Source organism: Artemia sp. Qi Xiang Cuo, chromosome 3 (genome assembly GCF_049724085.1).
Source record: "Artemia sp. Qi Xiang Cuo chromosome 3, ASM4972408v1, whole genome shotgun sequence".
In the NCBI taxonomy this organism is placed as follows: Eukaryota; Metazoa; Arthropoda; class Branchiopoda; order Anostraca; family Artemiidae; genus Artemia; species Artemia sp. Qi Xiang Cuo.
The window spans coordinates 56,328,271-56,350,706 of NC_142796.1; the positions used below are offsets into that span (position 1 = coordinate 56,328,271).

General features: G+C 35.4%; 1 protein-coding gene across 3 annotated transcripts in view; it reads right to left on the reverse strand.

The window, feature by feature from the left end:
- Positions 1 to 22,436, reverse strand: part of TrpRS (Tryptophanyl-tRNA synthetase) — a 57,601-nt gene that overhangs the window by 34,572 nt on the left and 593 nt on the right. For 2 of the 3 annotated variants that reach the window (XM_089086219.1, XM_089086220.1), the window contains exon 2: positions 1,252 to 1,406. In XM_089086219.1, the coding sequence (XP_088942345.1) occupies positions 1,252 to 1,402 (151 nt within the window). In that variant the 5' untranslated portion in view covers positions 1,403 to 1,406. Of the gene's footprint in view, positions 1 to 1,251; positions 1,407 to 9,087; positions 9,235 to 22,436 lie in introns of those variants that run through there. The other variant, XM_089086221.1, reaches the window with a different exon arrangement.

Sequence of the window (22,436 nt, forward strand, 5' to 3'; positions counted from 1 at the left end):
CCAGAAAAAAAATGCCAGTTGTGGTACTTTCATTGACAAAATTGAAAAGAACCTCCCCCGTGGTATTCCAATAAAAAAAATTGCCCCTCCCCCTGTTAAATTTTCGTGAATTAACCTCACAGGGCAGATGCTCAGCCCTTGCCCATGAAGTAGACGACTCTCTACCTCTAATTTTTAGGCTTAGATCTCTCCAAATTCTCTGGAGGTCGTGGTGACCAGTCTTGTAGAGATTTCCCTGCATCTGTGATGCATATCCAAGTGTTTTAAAAATCTTAAGAATTTAGGAAGGCCAACTTCTGCCCATCCCCCTTCTCTGCAAGTTCTTACTTACTCCGCGATTGTTGTTGATACTTATATACGAATTTGCAGAATTCGTTTTTGCCTTTGAAAAGCTATGATATATGGTCTGACACTAAAAACTAGTTAAAATATATAAAAATGAGACCCGCTATTTCAAGCGCGGGGTAACAAAGAGGAACCACTTTTCTTCGGTTATTTTTTCCATTCTTTCAGGCTCGATTGTAGAAAATCTAAATGTATTTCAAACCTAGTGATTTACTCAGTAGATCAGTATTATAAAAGAATCTCTTAGTCAATTCAGGCCTAATCAATTCTTATTCTAACAAATGTTAAAGCACCAAGGACAGTGAAACTGACATCCTTTTCTATGAATTGGTTCAGTGAAAACTTGTACAGCTATATGAGTGTCCTAAAAAATTAGAAAAAAATCGAGAATTCAGGTTTTAATGAAAAATATCTTAAAATTCAATTATCTAGTTTTTGGTAATAATGGGCAACAAATTAAAAAAAAAACGTTGCAAAAAATCAATCAAAACAAGCTAAAAACAAATGGCACCCAACAGCTTAAGAAGTTGCAGCTTTTCTTTGAAGGTATACCTGTTTTGTAGAATCAACAGATTGTTGATATTTGAATTATCCCGGATGAACAGCGTTGTCAAATTTTACCAATTAGTTTTTCTTATTTATTTTCACAGTGCAATGCGACAACACTGATGAAACTCGGATACTACCCTAAAAACTTCATAATTTTGAAAAAAAAAACAAAAAAAAAACATGAAAATCGGTTTGCAGGAAAAATAGTCTTATAATTGGTTCAGAGGCAAAAAAATGTTTTATTTGTCATTGGTACTTTAATTCAAAGATTAATAGTCCTTCCCATTTCATGATAGGTCATTCCTTGTTGGCTAATTGTTACACTTACAAAAAAAATTAAAATTAATATTAACTTACTTATGAGCTTGTCATAGTCAACTCCTTTCAAAGATGAGGTATGAACGTTCCATGGATCCACAAAATCCTCTCCTGCATTTTCTTCATTTTGATCTGCGGCAACCTGTGGTTTAACTGTAGAAGTGTCTAGTGCGTCTGTTTCAGATGCCATTGTACTGTAAATTAAGAATCTTTTGTTAACAAATCCTGACATTTCCTGTTGATTTGTAACTGATATATTGGGTATGCTCAGAAATACTTGGGTTTTACAGTTAAATTTATACATAAAGTGGAAAACTTAAAATGTTGGTCACTAAATGGACCACTTTCGTTTTTTGCCCCCCCCCCCGCTCCCCCAAGACATCATGTTTCCAAATAGAAAAATCGACTACCACCTCCCCTCCCAAACAGTCAGACCTGTGTACACCTTTGTTTTCCATACATTTTCATAGGAACTTTCCCCTTGCATTTGTAATACTCATGGGCAATAATGTTAATATTTCTTTAGTAAGAGGGAGGAGAGGATCAAGGGAAATTTATTTTGAAAAAAATATATATTATATTTTTAATGTTACAAGACTTTAAATTTGACACATATATTTCTATTATCTCTGAATAGTTGACAAGAAGCAGCAAACTGGACAGTGACATTAGTGCACTGGTAACCTGCACTGCTTAGATCACTTCTGTTATTCCGCATTTAAAATATATTTAAATATTCGTCTTTATCTTTTTTATGCTACCACGCATCAAATTTTCCTTTTTTTCAGCCTAGATTTTTTTTTGGCATCTTCACCGAAATCAAAAATTTTAAAAGAATTAAAATAACAATTCTTGCCATCCGCTTTCCCGTATATTTTTCCGAAATGACATCCCTGAGTTTAAACATCCATTCCTGAAAATCTCTAAAAGTTTCACCGACCTTGCTCAACTACTTATCTTTGAACTATTAAAGGAAATTAGCTTGGGAACGCCTTTGTTTACCCTAATCAAATCAAACAGTTCGTGGTAACGAACTGCAAGTAAGGAGCGACCCGGCTCAATAGTAACCGAAACTCTAAAAAACAGAATTTTGATACCAATAGATACATCAGAAAAATCAGATTTTTATGCTGATTTCAAATATATAAGTTTCATCAAGTTTAGTCTTACCCATTAAAAGTTACGCGCCTGCGAAAATTTGCCTTATTTTCGAAAAAGGGGGAAACAATTCCTAAAAGTCATAGAACTTTAATGAAAATCGTACCGTCAGATTCAGCGCATCAGAGAACCCTACTATAAAAGTTTCGAGCTACTATCTACAAAAATGTGCAATTTTGTATTTTTTGCCAGAAAAAAGATCACGGATGCTTGTTTATTTGTTGTTTTTTTTCCCAGGGGTGATCGTATTTATCCAGTTGTCCTAGAATATCGTGAGAGGGCTCATTCGAGCGGAAATTAAAAGTTCTAGGGCCCTTTTTAAGTGACCAAAAAAATAAGAGGGCAACTTGGCCCCCTCCCACGCTCATTTTTTCTCGAAGTCACTCAATCAAAATTTTGAGATAGCCGTTTCGTTCAGCATAGTTGAAAATCTAATAAATATGTCTTTGAGGATGACGTAATCCCTGACAGTTCCCGGGGAAAAGGCTGCAGGTTATGAACTTTACCCATTGTTTACATATAGTATTGGTTACTAGGAAGTATACAGGCGTTTTCAGGAGGAATTGTTTTATAGTGGGGGGTCGGGTCAGAGTAGGGGTTACGGGGGAGGATCTTTCCATGGAGGATATTTCCCTGGGGGAAGGAACATTTCCAGATTTCCCAGCATTATTAAAAAAACGATCAGAAATTAAATAAAAAAAAACAAGTTTTTTTAGCTGAAAATAAGGAGCAACATTAAAACTTAAAACGAACAGAAAATATTATGTATATGAGGGGGTTCATCCCCTAGTCAATACCTCGCCCTTTATGCTAATTTTTTTTAGTACTATCAAAAGAGCTATCTATTCTAATTAAACGGCCTTTGTGATTCGAACAAAATTAGAACTTTCGCGTACATGGCGAGGTATTGACTAGGGAACGAACTCCCCAATATACATAATGAAAAAATACGAATATAGAAGTACGTTACGTAAGTTAATTCGTAAGTTACGTCAGAACAAAATTTCGAGAAAGCCATTTAGCCAAAAAAAGGAAAATTAATATGCGAATTTCGTTTTAATTATTCATGTACGGTAAGCTAAAATCAAAGCTGCTTGAATTCAAAAGCACTCATAAACTAACTAGAAAAACAAGATTTGGTAACTTAAATTAAAAAGCGCCATTAAACCTAAAAAAGAACAGAAATTATTCCGTATAGAAAAGGGAGTGTCCCCTCCTCAACACCTCGCTCTTTACGCTAAAGTTTGACTCTGTCTTACAACTTTTTTTTTTAAACAACAAAAAACTTATAGCTTAAAACTTATTATATTAAAAACTTAAGTCAAGGCTGATATTAAGTCAAGTGGCTTTGCTCCGTTTACTCTGCTTGCAGTTATCTCTTTTCTCATGGACACTGAATTACTCTAAAAAAAACTTTTAGGAAGCCATTGGTGAGAATAGGCTACATTAATTGTACAAAAAATTCAAGAACTACATATTTTAGAGTTAATTATTATAAGATCTTCAAATATAAGAAAAGTTTTATGCAGTATTATAAGCGAACTACCAAAGGGAAACAAGCATAAAAGATAATAGCAACCTATAGAATCAGCAAACTTGTGCATGTGCATGAAGGGTGACAAATTACCTAAGATGGTCCTGTTCAGCCAATCCTTCTCGGCCAAAAATAAAGCAGGTTGTCATCAAATAGTGTGAGAAGATGTCTTATCAAAGGATTTAAAGCAAACTAGAACTTCCTGAGGGGGTGTAAAAAAGGGAAGAATGTGTACAGTTGCGTTGGCCTAAGGGGGCTTTGTGCTGCAGTGATTTGTTAGTCGTAGTATTATTTGAGGAGGGAGGAGGGCTAGGACACAATTGTAACAGCAAAAATTACTATATTTGGAAAAAGCAAGAGCATTTATCATCATTTAAGAAAGGAGATAAGTCTTACATTAGTAATTTCGAAACTTTTTGTTCCTCTCACTCATCTCAAAGGTTCTCAAGCACGTGGTCTATAGCCAATTTTATAATTTTCTTTAGTTGAAGGACATTTTATCCACTCAAAATATTAATTTCATCAAAAACACATATAGTGGAGCTGCAGTCCAAATGTTTTAGCTAAAAATATTCTGTATATTATGAATTAAGAATTGTTTTCTTACCAAGTTTCCTCTTCAATAGCCCCAATTCTAGACTTTTACCCAGGCTCTTTTTAAAATTTATTTTAAAAAATATTTCCACAAAACAAGTTTTTCAAGGAAAAGTGAAGAACTCCATTAAACCAAAAATGGGCAAAAAAAGAATCAAATAATCTACCAAGCATAAAACTACCACAAATCAGCATGAATAAATAAATGAAATCCAAAACGAACAGAAATTACAATAAATAACAGTCAAACTCAAAACGAGCAGAAATTAACATGATTAGGGCTTGCAACCCCTATGCCTTCTCAAGGCCAGAACATAATTTGCACTTTACTGAAAAAAATACAAATGAATGCATTGTCAGTTTAATATACATATACTCATAGTTATTCCTTAAAATCGTAATAATTTTTGATTTTTTACAGTAATAAAAGTGAAAACGTTTAATTTTTTTCAGTAAAGTGCAAATTATGTTCTGGCCTTGAGAAGGCATAGAAATTACAAGCCCTAATTACGTTGTAATTTCTCTTCGTTTTGGTTTCATTTATATATTGATGCTGATTTGTGATAGTTTTACGCATGGTAGATTATTTTATTCTATTTTTGCCCATTTTTGGTTTAGTGGAGTTCTATACTTTTCCTTGAAAAACTTATTTTGTGAAAAAAAAATTTTGTAGTTAATTTCTATTTGATAATCTTTCTCAGGGAAAAAGAATTGGAAGGCTGATTACCCTCCAATCACTTTTGATCCTTAAAAAGGGCACCAGAACTTTTAATTTTCAATTAAATTAGCTCCTTTAAAAAATCAACGATATCACTAGTTATGTTAGAACAGCACGGCCAATGATATTGTTTATATGCCCTTTTAATACCTGCATGCATATACTTTATTCGTAATCACTTTACTTTATGAGTTTCAACTTATTGCTCTTAGTGTCATCAGTTACAGTAGCCGTAGAAGTAGTATTAGAAGTATACACATAATGTCTTGTGGCTAGTTTAAAATCCACCATAACTTACCCAGTAAGGTCTAACTTAATAATGTAAGCCATTATTGTGATATTGCTTTATCACTCTTTTGACAATCTCCATGATTATAGTTCGTTTTGATTTTGTTTAACATCTGCCTAATTATTCCTTGAAAGCTTCACCTTAATACCCTTAGCTTGTGTAGTAGCAATAGTAGTAGTATGTATGGGCATATTACCTTTCTTTCTTTTTTTTTTAACGTCCCCTTCAATGCACGATGTTCCAACTTAATACACAAATCAATTCCTAAGATATGCTCTTTTGACAATCTAAATACACACAGTGTTTTATTAGTTCAAATTTGCCATCAATATTCTCTCAAATTTTAGCTTCATAGACTTAGCCTTAATAGCACTAGTATCACAGTAGTTGCGGTGGTAGTAGGAGAAGTTGTTGCAGTGTTTGTTTTTTTATTAGTAGTAGCAACAACAGTAGTAGCAGCAGTATTAATAGCAGTAGTAGCATGTACATGTTGCCTTTTGCTCAGTTCAACATCCCTTTCATGATGCCCCGGAAATTTCATCTTGACATGGTAAGCTATTCCAAAAATATTGATGATTTGCACTTTTGACCTCCTTTTGATGCCTTTTTCATCTTCATACTCGAATCCTTGCACATTTTTGCAGTTGAACTAATAGTTGGAGTAGTTTAGTAGCAGTAGTAGCATTACTAAAATTAGCAGTGGTAGTAATGTTAGTGGTAATATGCATATATTACCTTTTTGTCAATTCATCTTTTCCGTCAAGCATTTTCTGATAGCTCCAACTTAGCACACAAATCCAGTCTTTAGGTAGGCTCTTCTGACGACTATAGTGTAATTGGTATTTTCTGTTTTAGTTCAAATTCTCCTTCAACGCACTGTTAGATTTTCACCATCGTATGCTGAGCCTTAACTGTACTAGCATCATAGTAGTAGTGGCAGTAGTAGGAACTGTAGTAGCAGCAAGTATGTATTATTAATAGCAGTAGTTACAGTAGTAGTAGCAGGTACATTTTGCCTTTTGGTCAACTGAATATCCCACTCATGATACCCCTGAAGTTTCCTCTTGATACGACAGGCCATTCCAAGAATATTGCTGATATCCCCGTATCAGCAATCTCTAGGCACATAATATGCTCTGATTTAGTTCAACTTTCCCCTCAACGTTTCCTCAGATGCTAAGTTCGATATCCTCAGCCATAGCAGTACCCGCTACAGAAATAGTACTTCTAGTGATAGTAGTGGTAGTAGTACTAGTGGTAGTGAGCAAATACTGCCTTTTTGGTCAATTGATCATCTCCCCTATCATTTCCTGAAAGCTCAAAATTAACATACTCAGTCATTACTGAGTTACGCCCTTTTGACAACCCATATACATGTAACATGCTTTGATTTAGTTCAACACTCCCCTCAACATTCCTTGGAAGACTCAACTTAATGCCCTTTGTATTTTAGGAAAGTAGTAGTCAAACGTTCATTCCTTTTCTCAATAACATGTACTATATGTAAACAATGATCAAATTGCCTTACTTACAGCCCTTGCCCTGAGACCTTGGGGGGGGGCATCCCCAAACGCATAATTACTGAGCCTTTCAACAATGCTGGAAAAAATAGAGTCTAAAAACTTTGTTTGGATGTTTGTTGGGGGCTGGATGCTCTCATATCACTTTTGACTCTTAAAAGGGCACTATAACTTACAATTTCAAATGAAACGAGTCCCATCTGAAGTTTATACAACAACCATCTCCATTTAAAACCGTATATGCCCACCAGGGCATAACTTACAGCCCTTTCCCCAGGGCTCTGGGGGGGGGGGTTGTGTCAACCCTGGAGGCATTGTTATATGTTCTTTGGACTATTTTGTTTTAAAATGGATATCTCACAATTTCAATCAGATACATTTCATGAAATTAGAGGGTAGTTAGGGGGAGCTAGTTGATCTCCCATCACTTTTGACTCTTAAATGAAACTAGAACTTTCAATTTTCAACCAAATCAGCCACCTCTAAAGTTTATACAACCATCTGTTCCATAAAAACCTTATATGTCCCCGGGGCATAACTTACAACCCTTGCCCTCATGCTCTGGTGGTTTGTTCTTTGGACTATTTTGAATAAGATAGTTATCTCAAAATTTCTACTGGGTGCATTTTGATAAAACATGACGTGTGGGGGGAGGAGCTGCCATCTGATTACTTTGACTCTTAAAAAGGACAGTAGAACTTATGATTACCAATCCAACAAGACCTCTCTGAAGTTAATACAACCACCCTTTCTATAGAAACCTTATATACCCCCAGGGCATAACTTACAGCCCATGCCCTGACAGCTGTTGGGTGGCTGTCATCCTCAAAGACATATTTACCGGACACTTCAACTATGCTGAACAAAATTGCTATCTCAAAATTCTAGGGGGTAGCTGCCCTCTGGTCACTGTTACTCTTAAAAAGGGCACTGCAACTTCTGACTAACAATGCAATGAGCCCCCTCTGAAGCTTAAATGACCACCCTTTATATACAACCTTATATGACCCCAGGGCATAACTTACAACCTTTGCTCTAAGGCCTGTGGGGGGGTCGTCCTCAAAGACATAATTTCCAGATCTTTCAACTACGCTGAGCAAAACGGCTATCCCAAAATTTATACTGTTTATGTTTGGGGAAATGATGGCGTGGGATGTGGATTGGTAACCTCCAATCATTTTTTTACTGCTAAAAAGGACACCAGCCCTTTCAATTTCCAATCGAATGAGCTTTTTTCGATGCTTCTACAACAACTCCTTCCATACAAAGTATCCTGGTCTAAAAAATAAATAATACATTGTACCAACATTGTTCTTTACTTAGGCAGCGCTATTGCACTGCCTATGATTAGGTTAAGTCTTAGCCGCTTAGCCTTGAAACACAGATGCCTTGTAAATTTTATGACCACCAAACTGTTTTTTAGATTCCCATGTAGATAATATCATATAACAAAACATGACTTCACAAAAATGCCTTTTTCAAGATGCCAGTTATCTAACAAGTTCAGACTTGAGCAGATCCCTGCTCATTTCTGAGACAACAAGGGTGAGTAGTAAATTTTACAAAGCAATAATGTAACTTTTTTGCTAACAATTTGCATGTACATTTAGTTTTTTTTGGATTTGTGTCAGTTTTCTTGTGACAAAAATCGCGAAATTCTAATTTCAGCATCTACTTAGGTATGAATGTGCATATGTTCTCAGGAGCAGAAACGTTTTAGACACTAAACCTTTCCGTTTTTTTTTTCTCTTAGAGGGCTTACAGAAAAAAAAAAACAGACTTAAGAATTACTCAATGCAAGCAACAAAGAGGATAACATCTCAACTCTTAATGACTCTGAAAAAGGTCTATTCAGAGAAGATATGGAGGATTTGGAAAACAGTTAGGACTCCAATGAAGATTATGTACCTGAAGAAGAAAACAACGCCCATCTGTCTAACACAAACGATGATGAAGATACTGATCATCAAAGTGCCTTGGCATCAAAGGCAAGCAAGGACAAATATTTGCAGGCAGTCTAAATCCTCAGACAGAGATCAAGAGAATAGTGAAGAGAACTTACTAAGTTTAGAACTTCCTGACAATATTCATTGTTATTTCATTGAAACAATCACTTTATTTTGACTCTTAGGTCGAAATCTCATCAGAGGTGTGGCTGGCCAACACAAGATTGTGTTGCATAAAAATGAAGACTTAGAAGAAAAGGCAGCCAAGTATGGTAGAGCTACAGCCTCAGAGGAGCCTACAAATAGGATAGAACTGAAAGCTTTATTTGGATTGTTCATTCTTACAACAACACTAAAAGATAGACACCTCTTTGTTAATGCAATGTTTGATGCCAATATGAGCAGTTCTGCCTACAAGGCAACAATGTCAAAGGAGAGAATCTGCTTTCTTGTTGATTCATCCAATTTAACAATAAAGAAATGAGGAATTCCAGGAAACAGAATGACCCTTTTGATACCATAAGAGAAGTGTGGGAAGACATCATCAAGAACTGTCAGGGTAGCTTTAGGCTAAGGGCCAGCACTACAATTGAGAAGCAAATACTTGGTCTTAGGGGGGCTTACTTCTTTAGAATGTGTATACCAAGCAAGCAAAATGAATATGAGCTTAAAATTGTTCTGATGTGTGACATGGGTACCAAGTACATGATAAATGCTATCCCATATCTGGGTAAAGGGATTCAAACAGGGGGTTTGCCTCTAAGAAATTACTTTGTTTGAGAGCTTAGCAGACAAATTTGGGGTTCCAGTAGAAACATAACTATGGAAATTTGGTTCACTTCCATTCTAATGCTTGAAGAGCTCTTGAAACCTTTGTACAACCTGACTATTCTTGAAATGCTTCCAAAGAATAAACATTCAATTCTTCCCAAACTTTTCCAAACAATAAGGCTTACTGAACAGAGTTCAATGTTTTTCTTTGATCAGGGGCTTACCATGGTTTCAAATGTAAAAAAAAAACAAATGGTACTGTCTACAATGCATGAGAGACCTACTTTGGCCTACCCAAGTCAAGAACTGGAAGTCATTGAGTATTAAACTCAACTAAAGGTGGGGTTGATATCTTCAACCAAATGTGCAGTGACATGTCTGTTCTAGGAAAACTAAAAGGTGGCTCTAATGTGTATATGGGCTCCTAAACATCACTCCCATAAACTCTTATGTGGCATACAGCTTCAACTGTGGAAAGATAGAAGAGAAGCCTCCTACAAGGAAATGCTACATGAAGGAACTCTACCAAGAGCTAGTACAGCCTCACACACAGCAGTCTCCTGGGGGGGAGTTTGAGCTGCTCACTCCAAGATCACATCAAAGATATCACAGGAATTGTCCATCTGGAAACCTAACACCTCAAGACATAAATTCAAAATTTACTAACTCTGTCACTCAAAACTCTCTAGTATGACAACCACTTTCTGTACCAAGCACAGTGGGGCCATCTGCGCAAAACACTGAACAAAGATGTGCATCCCTAGTGGCAGCAAGATACAAATTTTGACAGCAACTCAGTGGTGTGAAAATTGAACACAGGAATATAAGCTTAATTCGTAAGATAAAGACATTTTTTCTGCATATTATGTGTTATTTCCTACCTGTGTTTACCCTACGTATCGTTTTTTAGTTGGCTTTCCTTAGTGTTTTGGTACACTTACCTGGATTTTGAAGCGGTGATATTTGAATTTTAATTCCCAGGTGGATTCAGCCTTTGTTCACCTTTTGTTTACATTTTTATGTTCTTTTTCTTCTGAATATATAGTGCTGCCAATTATGTGCTGTTGCCAAATATTGAATCTTTATTACTCCATAGATTACAGCTGCCAAGCTGTTTTTACATGTATTTTTTGGAATTACAATTACAAACAATCAGGAGCAATATTGATACCAGCCAAATTTTAATCCTTCAATGGCTTGGGAGAGGTGATTTGTGTATTACACTCCCCATAGGTCCTATCTACTGAAAAACTTTTTAGACCCAGTACTTACTGAGATTTCCTGCATCTTTTTTGCTTTTTATAAAAATTGATGATTGTGGTAATATCTTAATACTATTCTTCCAACACCCACTAGGCCATAGAGAGTTTATTTCATCCAATATGCTGCCAAAACAGTTGACTGATAATACCAATGTGACACCTACCAGGGGTTCAAAAAAAGCTTGTGTTAACCCCAAAACAGGGTGTGATAAGTGTTTGGAGTGTGAGATAGACCTAAAAAATGACTCCACAGCAATTCTTTGTGATGGATGTGAAAAGTGGATATGTATTGACCGTATGTTTATGCCTGAACCTTAGTATGTATTGATCCCAAAAATCTCTCAATGGATCAAAGTTTACATAAAGTGTCCAATTTGTAAACACTTTCCTACAACTCCAAGCAGTTATAATCAGAATCCAAACGTCAAGAGTATCCTCAAAGCTACAATAAAAAGTATGAAGAGAGACATCATTGATAGAATCTTATTCCAGGCCATTATCCAAGATTTTGTGCAGTCTTCAGTAAAAAACCTTGAAACTATGCTCAAAGACAAGATTTTAAAGTCAGTTAATGATATTAGAGCACAGATGTCTGCTCTTAACCATCAAGTCAATGATAAATGCTTGATTTTTGATGTGCACTCTGAAATTCAGACCCTTGTACAGCAAGAGACTGCCAGTATGAAAAATGATTTTGCCCAAAATCTTGATAGTGAAGTTCAACACCTTTTTGCTGAAGAGCAGGATAGACAACGCAGAGCTCTGAACACAGTTGTGTATGGTATCCCATCACAACCAGACAAACAGCTCTACATTCAGTCATACCTCAGCCAAAAATATAAACTCCAAGACATTAAAATTACAAATGTGAAAAGACTTCCTTTTGCTGCAAACTCGCAGTCTGTAAATGCATGCCCGCCACCTATCCTCTTCTCTGTTCCTAATGTAGACATAAAAAGGACTATCATGGGCTGTTCTCATGAACTCCATGAACATACTCAGTTTTGTGGTGATGCATCAAAAGTCAAGCGTGATAAATGTTAAGCTCTCATAGATGCACTAAAAGGGCAAACAAACTCTGGTGAAACAGATTTCATCATTTTCAAAGGCCAAATTGTGATACAAAACAGGGCTGCTCATTGCAGTTAGAAAGATCCAAAGTCAGCCCCACACCTGACCATGAAGGAGACATAACAGTTTGTCCCTCACCTCCTGTAAATAGCCCTGATTCCTTGCAGTTATCTTCTTTGTTTTGTAGAGCTTTAAGTGTTACTCCTAGTATATCTTCTACTGAAAATGAACTTGGGAAACTCTTCTTGTCATGTCATAGTTTGAATAATTTGAGCTTTGTTAGTGCTGTTTCTGAACTTACCTCTATGCCACCTGTGTCAATTGTGGTCACAGCTACTCTGCTGCTGGATGACAGGCCATGACAGTCTTGGAACAGTAATACCCTACATGTTGTCACTAGCAACACTGATTCTCTTACAAACAAGCTTCTGGATACCCAAGTGCTCTTAAAAGAAGAAGAAGCACATCCTGTTAGGTTAGTGGAGATTCTGCCAAAATTTACTACAATTGCTGTCAGAACTATTCCTGTCAATATACAATTTGTCTCAACTACAATTCTTGTCAGAACTAATCATTTCTGACATCCACACATCATGGACAAATGTTAAGGAAGCCCTCCAATCAACTTAGAAGTTGCAATCCTGTGTCATTCACCAAAAATACTTCCATTCCTCACAAAGGATGCATAGAAAACAATCATCAGGAAAGCCAGAACCTGGAAAAGGTGCAAAAAGAAGAAAGCACAGGAAAATTGGCAGAGGTATGCAAAGGCTTAGAACCTTGCCTCCAATGCAGTTAGGAAACTGAAGTCTGAACATGAGGAAAAGCTTGCCACAGATATTAAGGCAGACCCCAAATCCTTCTATAGACATGTTCCTGCTAAGAATCCTAACTCCCACACCATTCCTGACCTCAAACATAACAGCATAACCCACTCATCCCCAGTAGACAATCTAATGTATTGAATACCCAGTTTACCTCTGTTTTCACCATTTCATTTTGTCTAACTATCTTTGCATCACCATCAGATTTAAAATCTTATTCAATGCCTGAATTGTCAGTTACTGAAGAAAAGGTCTTAACTAGTTATGATAAATTTAATATTAACAGACCCAAAGAAGCTAATGAGATACACCCAAGTCTTCTCAAGGAGTGCTGAAATATTCTCATTTCTCCCCTGTGCAGACTCTCCCAGCTGTCCCTACAAAATGGAGAACTACCATCAGATTGGAAAACATCCTATATCACACCACTCCACAAAAAACACCCCAAAGGTCATGCAGAAAATTACTGTCTCATGAGCATTGCTTCTGCATTTGTAAAAGTACTCAAGAGATTTATCAATAAGTCTCTAATTCAGCACTTTGAATCTAACAACATATTCACTTCCACTCAACATGGGTTCAGATCTTTAGGATACATTTATACTAACCTACTTCTGACATATGAGTATGTCACAAAGATTTCCCCATCAACATGGTACTTCTGGACCACTCAAAAGCATTTGACAGGGTTTTCCATGAATTCCTCATCACCAATCTAAAGCAGTAGCTGTTGATGATGTTATTGTCCAGTGGATATAGAGTTTCTTTTTCAGAAAAAACAGGAGTTGTAAGAGTTCATGACTCTTGAGGTGTCCCTCATTTCTCATCATCTACACCTGTTTTAAGCAGCATTCCCCAGGGGACCATTCTTGGACCAAGTCTCTTCAATCTCTATATAAATGATGCACCAAACCTTCTCTCAAACCTCCTCACTTGTTATGCAGATGATTCAAAACCTGTTGGTAAAGCAGCTACACCCTCTGACATGCAATTTATCCAAAAGGACCTTCACATTCTTGGGCTGATACATGGTTCCTCTCTTTCAATGCTGACAAATACCATGTAATCTACTTCAGTAATCACAATCCACATTGGCAGTACCATCTCCAAGGTAACCCCCTTCCTGCAGTTTCTGAAGAAAGAGATATTGGAGTCATTGTTGATCATCCACTTAAGTTCAACACCCATGCAAAATCTGTATTGTCTTAAATACCTTAAATGACATCTTCTAGCAACTAAAGTTGAAGAAGGTTGTCTGCCCTCCAATCTCTCAGAATGATCAAAAGAACTATCACCAGCAGATACCCATAAGTATTTATGAAGCTCTACAAGGCACTAGTTTGCCTATGCCTAGAGGTTGGAATGTCTCTGGTGTCACCCTAATCCAAGAAGGACAAAGAAATAGATAGAGTACAACATAGAGCAACCAAAATGGTTGAAGGTCTTAAACAAATGCCACATGAAGAGCATTTACATCATTTTAAGCTTCCTACTCTCACATACTGGAGGAAATATGGCAACTTGATTATGGCTCACAAAATTATTTCCAAAATATTTGTCCTGGTCTCCTTCCCCCCCTCCCCTGTAATATTTTCTGACTAGAGGGCATTCCAAGAAAATCTTCAAGAAACGATCCTCAATCCAATAAGCCGTTTCTTCAGCCAGCAAGTAACAAACTTGCGGAATCAACCCTCTGAAGATACAGTGGCTGCTGATTTGATGGGTGCATTCAAGCAAAATCTTGACAAAGAATGGCTACAGCAGGAGTCCCTTTACAACTGGGAAGCTGTTGAGTCATCAACCCAAATGTAGCAAGCAACCACAAACCACCTACAGAAGTCACCACAGAGCAGTACAAGGATGGAAAATCCTTAGATTTGCTCCAAGCTGCAATTTAAAGTAATTCTTCCATTTTTGTATTCTTTTATATTTAGTCAATGCACTGATAAAAAAAAATGGTACTTATCTGTTAGCCAGTACACACTTGAGAATTTGGATCTACCGGTATGTGGTTGAAACAACTGAGGTGCTTGGGAGATAGATAGAATAAATATAATTTGGGCTGTATATTTGCACAGGGTTAAGTATAGTTGGGCTGCATGCAAAATGTAACCTAACCTAACCAGAATACCAACTAAATATTTATTAAGATATACCTTTCCACTGAGCTGAAGCTAATTGTCTTTGTATATAAATAGCTATAAACCAGTTATGTCTGATTTTTTAGATTCAAACTCTCTAGTGTGAACTGGCAAACAGATAAGTTCCAAAAAAAATATTTGGTACCTCAACTCCCTGATTTTTTGCAAGCATTCAAAGTTAAAGTTGTAAAGTTTACAAATAGATAGTATTAATGCAACTTTTAGGAAACAACAGTATTCTAGGGTTAAGGGCTTGAAATGTAATTTCCTCCAGAAAGGGGTGATTATTGAATTAGAGCATAAAGGAGGCATCAAGTGATCTATTCACTTTTATTCTAGCTAAATTATGCTGGAATGTTATACTTACCAAGTTCTTAAAAAGAGCCAGAAACTAGGGTAAAGGAACCAATGATTTGACAGTGCAATTTTGGAACCACTGTCAAAATTTTCCTTCAAAACAGGATAACTCTGCTTAGTGGTGACTTGGAACACCATTTCTTGAAGCCTCCGTTATATTTTGACAACGCAAAGATACTATATACAATAAACCCAGATATGAAAAGAATATTCAATCCAATCAGTTTTCTGTTTTCAACACAAAATGAGCTCCCAGCAATTTTTTTAGCTATAAAATGTTCAAACTGTCATTACTTGGTTATTTTTTAGCAAACAAAAGTGGGGATCAGCACCAATGCATCAAGATACATCTGATCTTCTCTAAAATGTAGCCGTATTGGCTGTTTTCTAGTTAAAATGGCAGCTAATATAATATTGAAAAAACAATGTTCCAAGTGTTGAAAAATCATGTCTGATTTAGTGGAATACCAGACCAACTAAAAATGTTCCTTCAGCCAAACTCAAATGTAGACATTGGCTTCTATTATGATCTTCATTTCTTTTGAGAATATCTTGTTATAACCTTGTCAAAATGTCCAACAGACAGAAACAGGCCCTGTCAAAATATAGGTGACTCTGTTGAAACTTCACTGAACATGTAAAATAGATGAGAAACAATTGGTGTTGAAATTCAAGGGTCCTCTGACAAAAATATAGTTGTTGAATTTACGGGTACTTTCTCAACAATCAGAGGTTTTGATGATTATTATTTGTAATAATATTTAAAAAGACAAAACATTTTAAAAAAAGTTGTTTTTTTATTGTGGTTTTACTGATTGTATGCTAGATTTGTCCATCATATGAGGAACTGCCGCTTGGCCTCATGCTATGTTCATATTTTTAAACATTTGATTTGGTTGATCACAACACCCTAATTCATTTACCACTGAATAAATTTTAAGTGCACCCTCTCTTAGTAAATTTTATACTATTTTTCTGTCAAACAGACCTCAAGCTGTAAAATACGAGAGATTCTCTCTGAACCCCTCCCTAATTAGCATGGAATTCCTATACCACCCAATCCCACCCAAAATGCTAATGAAATGTATAACACTCCTTGGTGTCACAAACTTCTAATAATATTAAGTACGACATGCATATTTCAAGAATTTTGGACTTTCCAGACAAAGGATAGCCAAACTTAAAATTTTTTAAGTGGATTAAACAGATATATTAATTGTCAAATGGCCAAATGTTGACAACACTCTAACTGTGAACACCAATGAAATCTTTGCTGGACTATTAAAACAGAGAGACAGTGAACTATTCCAGGCAGCATTTATGAAGAGACCTATATCACACTATTATATCACACAATATATTACAGAGACCTAGGTCACACGAACACTCAATATGAGTATCCACTTTTGTCCCTATACTTGAGGCAATTTTTCAATTTTTTGCTTCCACTATCTGAGTAGTATTTTATACATTTACACATTTAAAAAAGTTGAAGAGAAACAATGAAATCAAACAGTATGTGGTAATGAAGTGTAAGTTTGGAGTGACCTGGCTCAACAGTAACCAAAACTCTAAAAAGCAGAATTTTGATACCCATAGATACATCAAAAGAATCAGATTTTTATGTTGATTTTCAATATATAAGTTTCATCAAGTTTAGTCATACCCATCAAAAGTTACTTGCCTGAGACAACTTGCCTTATTTTTGAAAAAAGGGGGAAACACCCCCTAAAAGTCATAGAACTTAAATGAAAATCACACCATCAGATTCAGTGTATCAGAAAACCCTACTATAGAAGTTTCAAGCTCCTATCAGCAAAAATGTGGAATTTTGTATTTTTTGCTAGAAGGAAGATCATGTATCAAACCAGTGGTCCTAGAATACCAAAGGAGGGCTGATTTGAATAGAAATTAAGTTCTAGTGCCCTTATAAGTGAAAACAAAAATGGAGGGCAACTAGGCCCCCTCCCACACTCATTTTTTCCCAAAGTCATCCAATCAAAATTTTGAGATAGCCATTTTGTTCAGAATGGTAAAAAAATACAATAACTATGTCTTTGAGGATGACTTAATCCTCCACAGTCCCTGACGGAAGGTCTGCAAGTTATGAACTTTGCCTAATGTTTACATATAGCCTTGGTTATTGGGAAGTATACAGAAGTTTTCAGGGGGGGATTTTATCTGGTAGTTGGGGGGAGGGTGGGACAGGGGTTATGTGTGAGGATCTTCCCATGGGGGAAGGGACATTGTTATGAAGGGGGTGCCAGATTTTGCAGCATTATTTAAAAAAAACAATCAGAAATTAAATAATAAAAAAACAATTTTTTCAACTGAAAATAAGGAGCAACATCAAAATTTAAAACAAACGGAAATTATTACATATATGATTGCGTTTGCCCCTTAGTTATTACCTTGCTCCTTACACTAAAGTTTGTTTTGGACTTTCATCAGAGCTATTTATTCTAATTAACAGCCTTTGTGATTAAGGGGTCATTCTTAAAGAATTGGAACAAAATTTGAACTTTAGCATAAAGAGCAAGGTATTGACTAGGGGACAAGGCCCCTAATACCTAATATACATAATAAAAATATACAAATATAGAAGTTTGTTATGTAAGTTAATTTGTAAATTACATCAGATCATAATTTTGAGAAAGTCATTTAGCCAAAAAAAAAGGAAAATTAATATGCAAATTTTGTCCTAATTATTCATGTATGGTAAGTCAAAATCAAAGCTGCATAAATTCAAAACCTTCAGAAAACAAAAACTTTAAAACTTAAAACAAACGGAAATTATTCCCTATATGAAAAGGGCTGTCCCCTCCTCAATGCCTTGCTCTTTACACTTAAGTTTGACTCTGTCTTACAACTTTCTTTTATAAAACAATAAAAAAACTTTAGTGTAAAGAGCAAGGCATTGAGGAGGGGACAGCCCCTTTCATATACAGAATAATTTCCATTTGTTATAAGTTTTAACGTTGCTCCTTACTTTCAGTTAAAAAAAACTGTTGTTTTTTTTTATTTAATAAAGTAAAAAGAATAGACATGTTGAATCCACCAGGATCTCCCCACAAGTATTCTCCAAGTATTTTGACACATGTCAAACAGGGTTCTGACTTGCATCAAAAACAGGTAACTTTTTTGTTCTGTTGAATATGTTGGTGAAAATGCTCCAATTTAAGAAATTGGAGTTTTGTACACTTTTCTGATAAAACTCCCAACTTCTAAACAAACAGTTAGATTTGTAGATATTTTTTCTACATACTGGAACCCTTTTCAAACCAAAAGTCTTTAATTTAAGCCTTCTGGAGTAGAAAAAGTACTTTTTACAAAAACTGTCAAATCATTGGTACTGTCAAATCATTGGTACCTTTACCCTAGTCAAAAATGATACCAGTTTTGTTTTTGGGTGGTTTCAGGCTCTTCTTAAAATTATGTTAGGTTTTAGTACCTTTGAGGGCTCTAAATTTAATTTCTTCCCAGAAGTAATAACTGAGTCATGGAAGAGCTGCCCCCCAACAAATAATGCAGAGAAAAAATTAGTATATATCCCATGCCCCTTGACTATGAGGATATGGACCTCTCTTGCCCCCCTCCCCACAAAAAAAAAATTTTGTTTTGGACTTTCATCAGAGCTATTTATTCTAATTAACAGCCTTTGTGATTAAGGGGTCATTCTTAAAGAATTGGAACAAAATTTGAACTTTAGCATAAAGAGCAAGGTATTGACTAGGGGACAAGGCCCCTAATACCTAATATACATAATAAAAATATACAAATATAGAAGTTTGTTATGTAAGTTAATTTGTAAATTACATCAGATCATAATTTTGAGAAAGTCATTTAGCCAAAAAAAAAGGAAAATTAATATGCAAATTTTGTCCTAATTATTCATGTATGGTAAGTCAAAATCAAAGCTGCATAAATTCAAAACCTTCAGAAAACAAAAACTTTAAAACTTAAAACAAACGGAAATTATTCCCTATATGAAAAGGGCTGTCCCCTCCTCAATGCCTTGCTCTTTACACTTAAGTTTGACTCTGTCTTACAACTTTCTTTTATAAAACAATAAAAAAACTTTAGTGTAAAGAGCAAGGCATTGAGGAGGGACAGCCCCTTTCATATACAGAATAATTTCCATTTGTTATAAGTTTTAACGTTGCTCCTTACTTTCAGTTAAAAAAAACTGTTGTTTTTTTTTATTTAATAAAGTAAAAAGAATAGACATGTTGAATCCACCAGGATCTCCCCACAAGTATTCTCCAAGTATTTTGACACATGTCAAACAGGGTTCTGACTTGCATCAAAAACAGGTAACTTTTTTGTTCTGTTGAATTTGTTGGTGAAAATGCTCCAATTTAAGAAATTGGAGTTTTGTACACTTTTCTGATAAAACTCCCAACTTCTAAACAAACAGTTAGATTTGTAGATATTTTTTCTACATACTGGAACCCTTTTCAAACCAAAAGTCTTTAATTTAAGCCTTCTGGAGTAGAAAAAGTACTTTTTACAAAAACTGTCAAATCATTGGTACCTTTACCCTAGTCAAAAATGATACCAGTTTTGTTTTTGGGTGGTTTCAGGCTCTTCTTAAAATTATGTTAGGTTTTAGTACCTTTGAGGGCTCTAAATTTAATTTCTTCCCAGAAGTAATAACTGAGTCATGGAAGAGCTGCCCCCCAACAAATAATGCAGAGAAAAAATTAGTATATATCCCATACCCCTTGACTAAGAGGATATGGACCTCTCTTGCCCCCCTCCCCACAAAAAAAAAATCCTGGAGATTTGCCCCTGGATAGGGGAACAAACAGGTAAAATCAGAAAATAGCCAAATTCAGCATTTTCATATGCTATACCTGACAAAGTTTGCTACAGACCTTATAAAAAACATTAGAAAACTGGTCTCACCTTATAGTCTCAAAAAAGCTTAAAAATTACAGTTTTAATAAACAAAAATCAGTTTTCCTGATTAGGTGAAAAATTTACATAGATGGCAAGCTTTTGTAAATTTTACTACCCACCCTTAATATCTCCCCAACTAGTTCAGATATTAAAACCTCAGTGACAGCACAAAAGCTGGCTAATCTTAAGATGAGCATATTGGGGAGGTCAGTTTGTGCAATGCATCTGTTTTCATGGTAACTACAAAAACACATTTTGGTGTCATAAATTTCACAAATGCTTACCCTTCTAGGGTTAAGAAAACAATTCTTACTTTATAATATGCCTATTCATAATAATTATAGGCTAGTTAACACATTTTCCATGGGGAGAGTTCATTTTTGACACAAATGAATGGTAAATTTGGATTCAGGATGCACTTCTGACTGTAACTTTTTACCAAATCATATTATTGACTTACAAATAAAGTGAATATACCACTCAATGCCTTTTTGGTAAATTTTTACAAAATCATATTATTGACTTATGAATAAAGTAAACATACCACTTGATGCCTTTTTTTATGCTCTTTCCAAATATAATAATCATTTTTGTTGGAAATGAATTTTACCCCCACCCCTATTTATCCCAATTCAGGGTATATATTTGCACATTAGGGGGTGGAGGTAAATTTTATTTCTGATGTGAATGAGAGGTAAGATTAAACTTTCCCCCACCCCCTAATTTGCAATTATGTACCCTGAATTTGTATATATAGGCTATATAGGGGGCTAAAATTCATTTCCAACAAAAATGATTATTATATTTGTAAAGAGCATAAAAAAAAGCATCCAGTGGTATATTCACTTTATTTGTAAGTCAATAACATGATTTGGTAAAAATTTACCACCTTTTTTATGCTCTTTCCAAATATAATAATCATTTTTGTTGGAAATGAATTTTACCCCCACCCCTATATATACCAATTCAGGGTATATATTTGCATATTAGGGGGAGGGGGCAAATTTTATTTCTGATGTAAATAAGAGGTAAGTTTAAACTTTATCCCCTTCCCCCTTAATGTGTAAATATATACCCTGAATTGGTATATAGGGGGGGGGGAATTCATTTCGAACAAAAATCATTATTATAGGCTATTTGGAAAGAGCATAAAAAAAGGCATCAAGTGGTATATTCACTTTAGTCATTAATATGATTTGGTAAAAATTTACCCTTCTGACTATAGAGGTAAGTTTGTTTCTTACCTACATGAATAGTCTGTTAATAGCTGTAAACATTGGTAAATACCTACCAAATCATATTAGGCTATTGAGTTAGGACTAAAGTGAATACATCATTTGATGCCTTTTTTTATGCTGTTTACAAATATAATAAGCATTTCTATCGGAAATGAATTACAGCCCCCCCCCCCTATATATGCCAATTCAGGGTTAGGTTAGGTATAGCCTATATGCCTATAGGGGGGGGGCTGATATTCATTTCCAATAGAAATGCTTATTATATTCATAATCAGCATAAAAAAAGGGTAAAATTCTACTTTAGCTACTTTTGACTATCTTGGAAAGGGGTTAGGTTAAGAAAATGAAACTTTCAGGGATGGGTCTACAGGCTAAAGTATGTCCTGGGAAGATATTTTGAAGTATCCACCTCCACCTTGTCTCCCTCTAGAGGGTCCTTACCGTTGATGACCTTTAAAAATATGTGAGTTATAGAAGTGAAACCTTGCAAAATAGATCTTCTGCTTAAATGAAGTACAACAAAATTGTTTTCAGCTTCACAACTTTGCTCAATCCCAATTTATAAGGTTTTAAAGATATGCAAATACATTTCCTGAATTTTGGAAATAAACTATTTATATGTCTTAAAATTCTGCTCAAATAACTGAAATTGCATTTTCATAACTAAAGCCAGAGAAAAAGAAACTGATAACTGAAAATTAAGGTAAAATGTTGTTTTGTCAAAATTTCAATGGGTATAGTCCTGTCATGTAGGCAAATTTCATGACCCTCTAGAGGGAGAAGAAGTGGAGGTAGGTACTTCAAAATACCTTCCCAGGAAATACTATAGCATGTAGACCCATCCCTGAAAGTCTCATTTTCCTAACCTAACCCCTTCCCAAGATAGCCAAAAGTAGCTA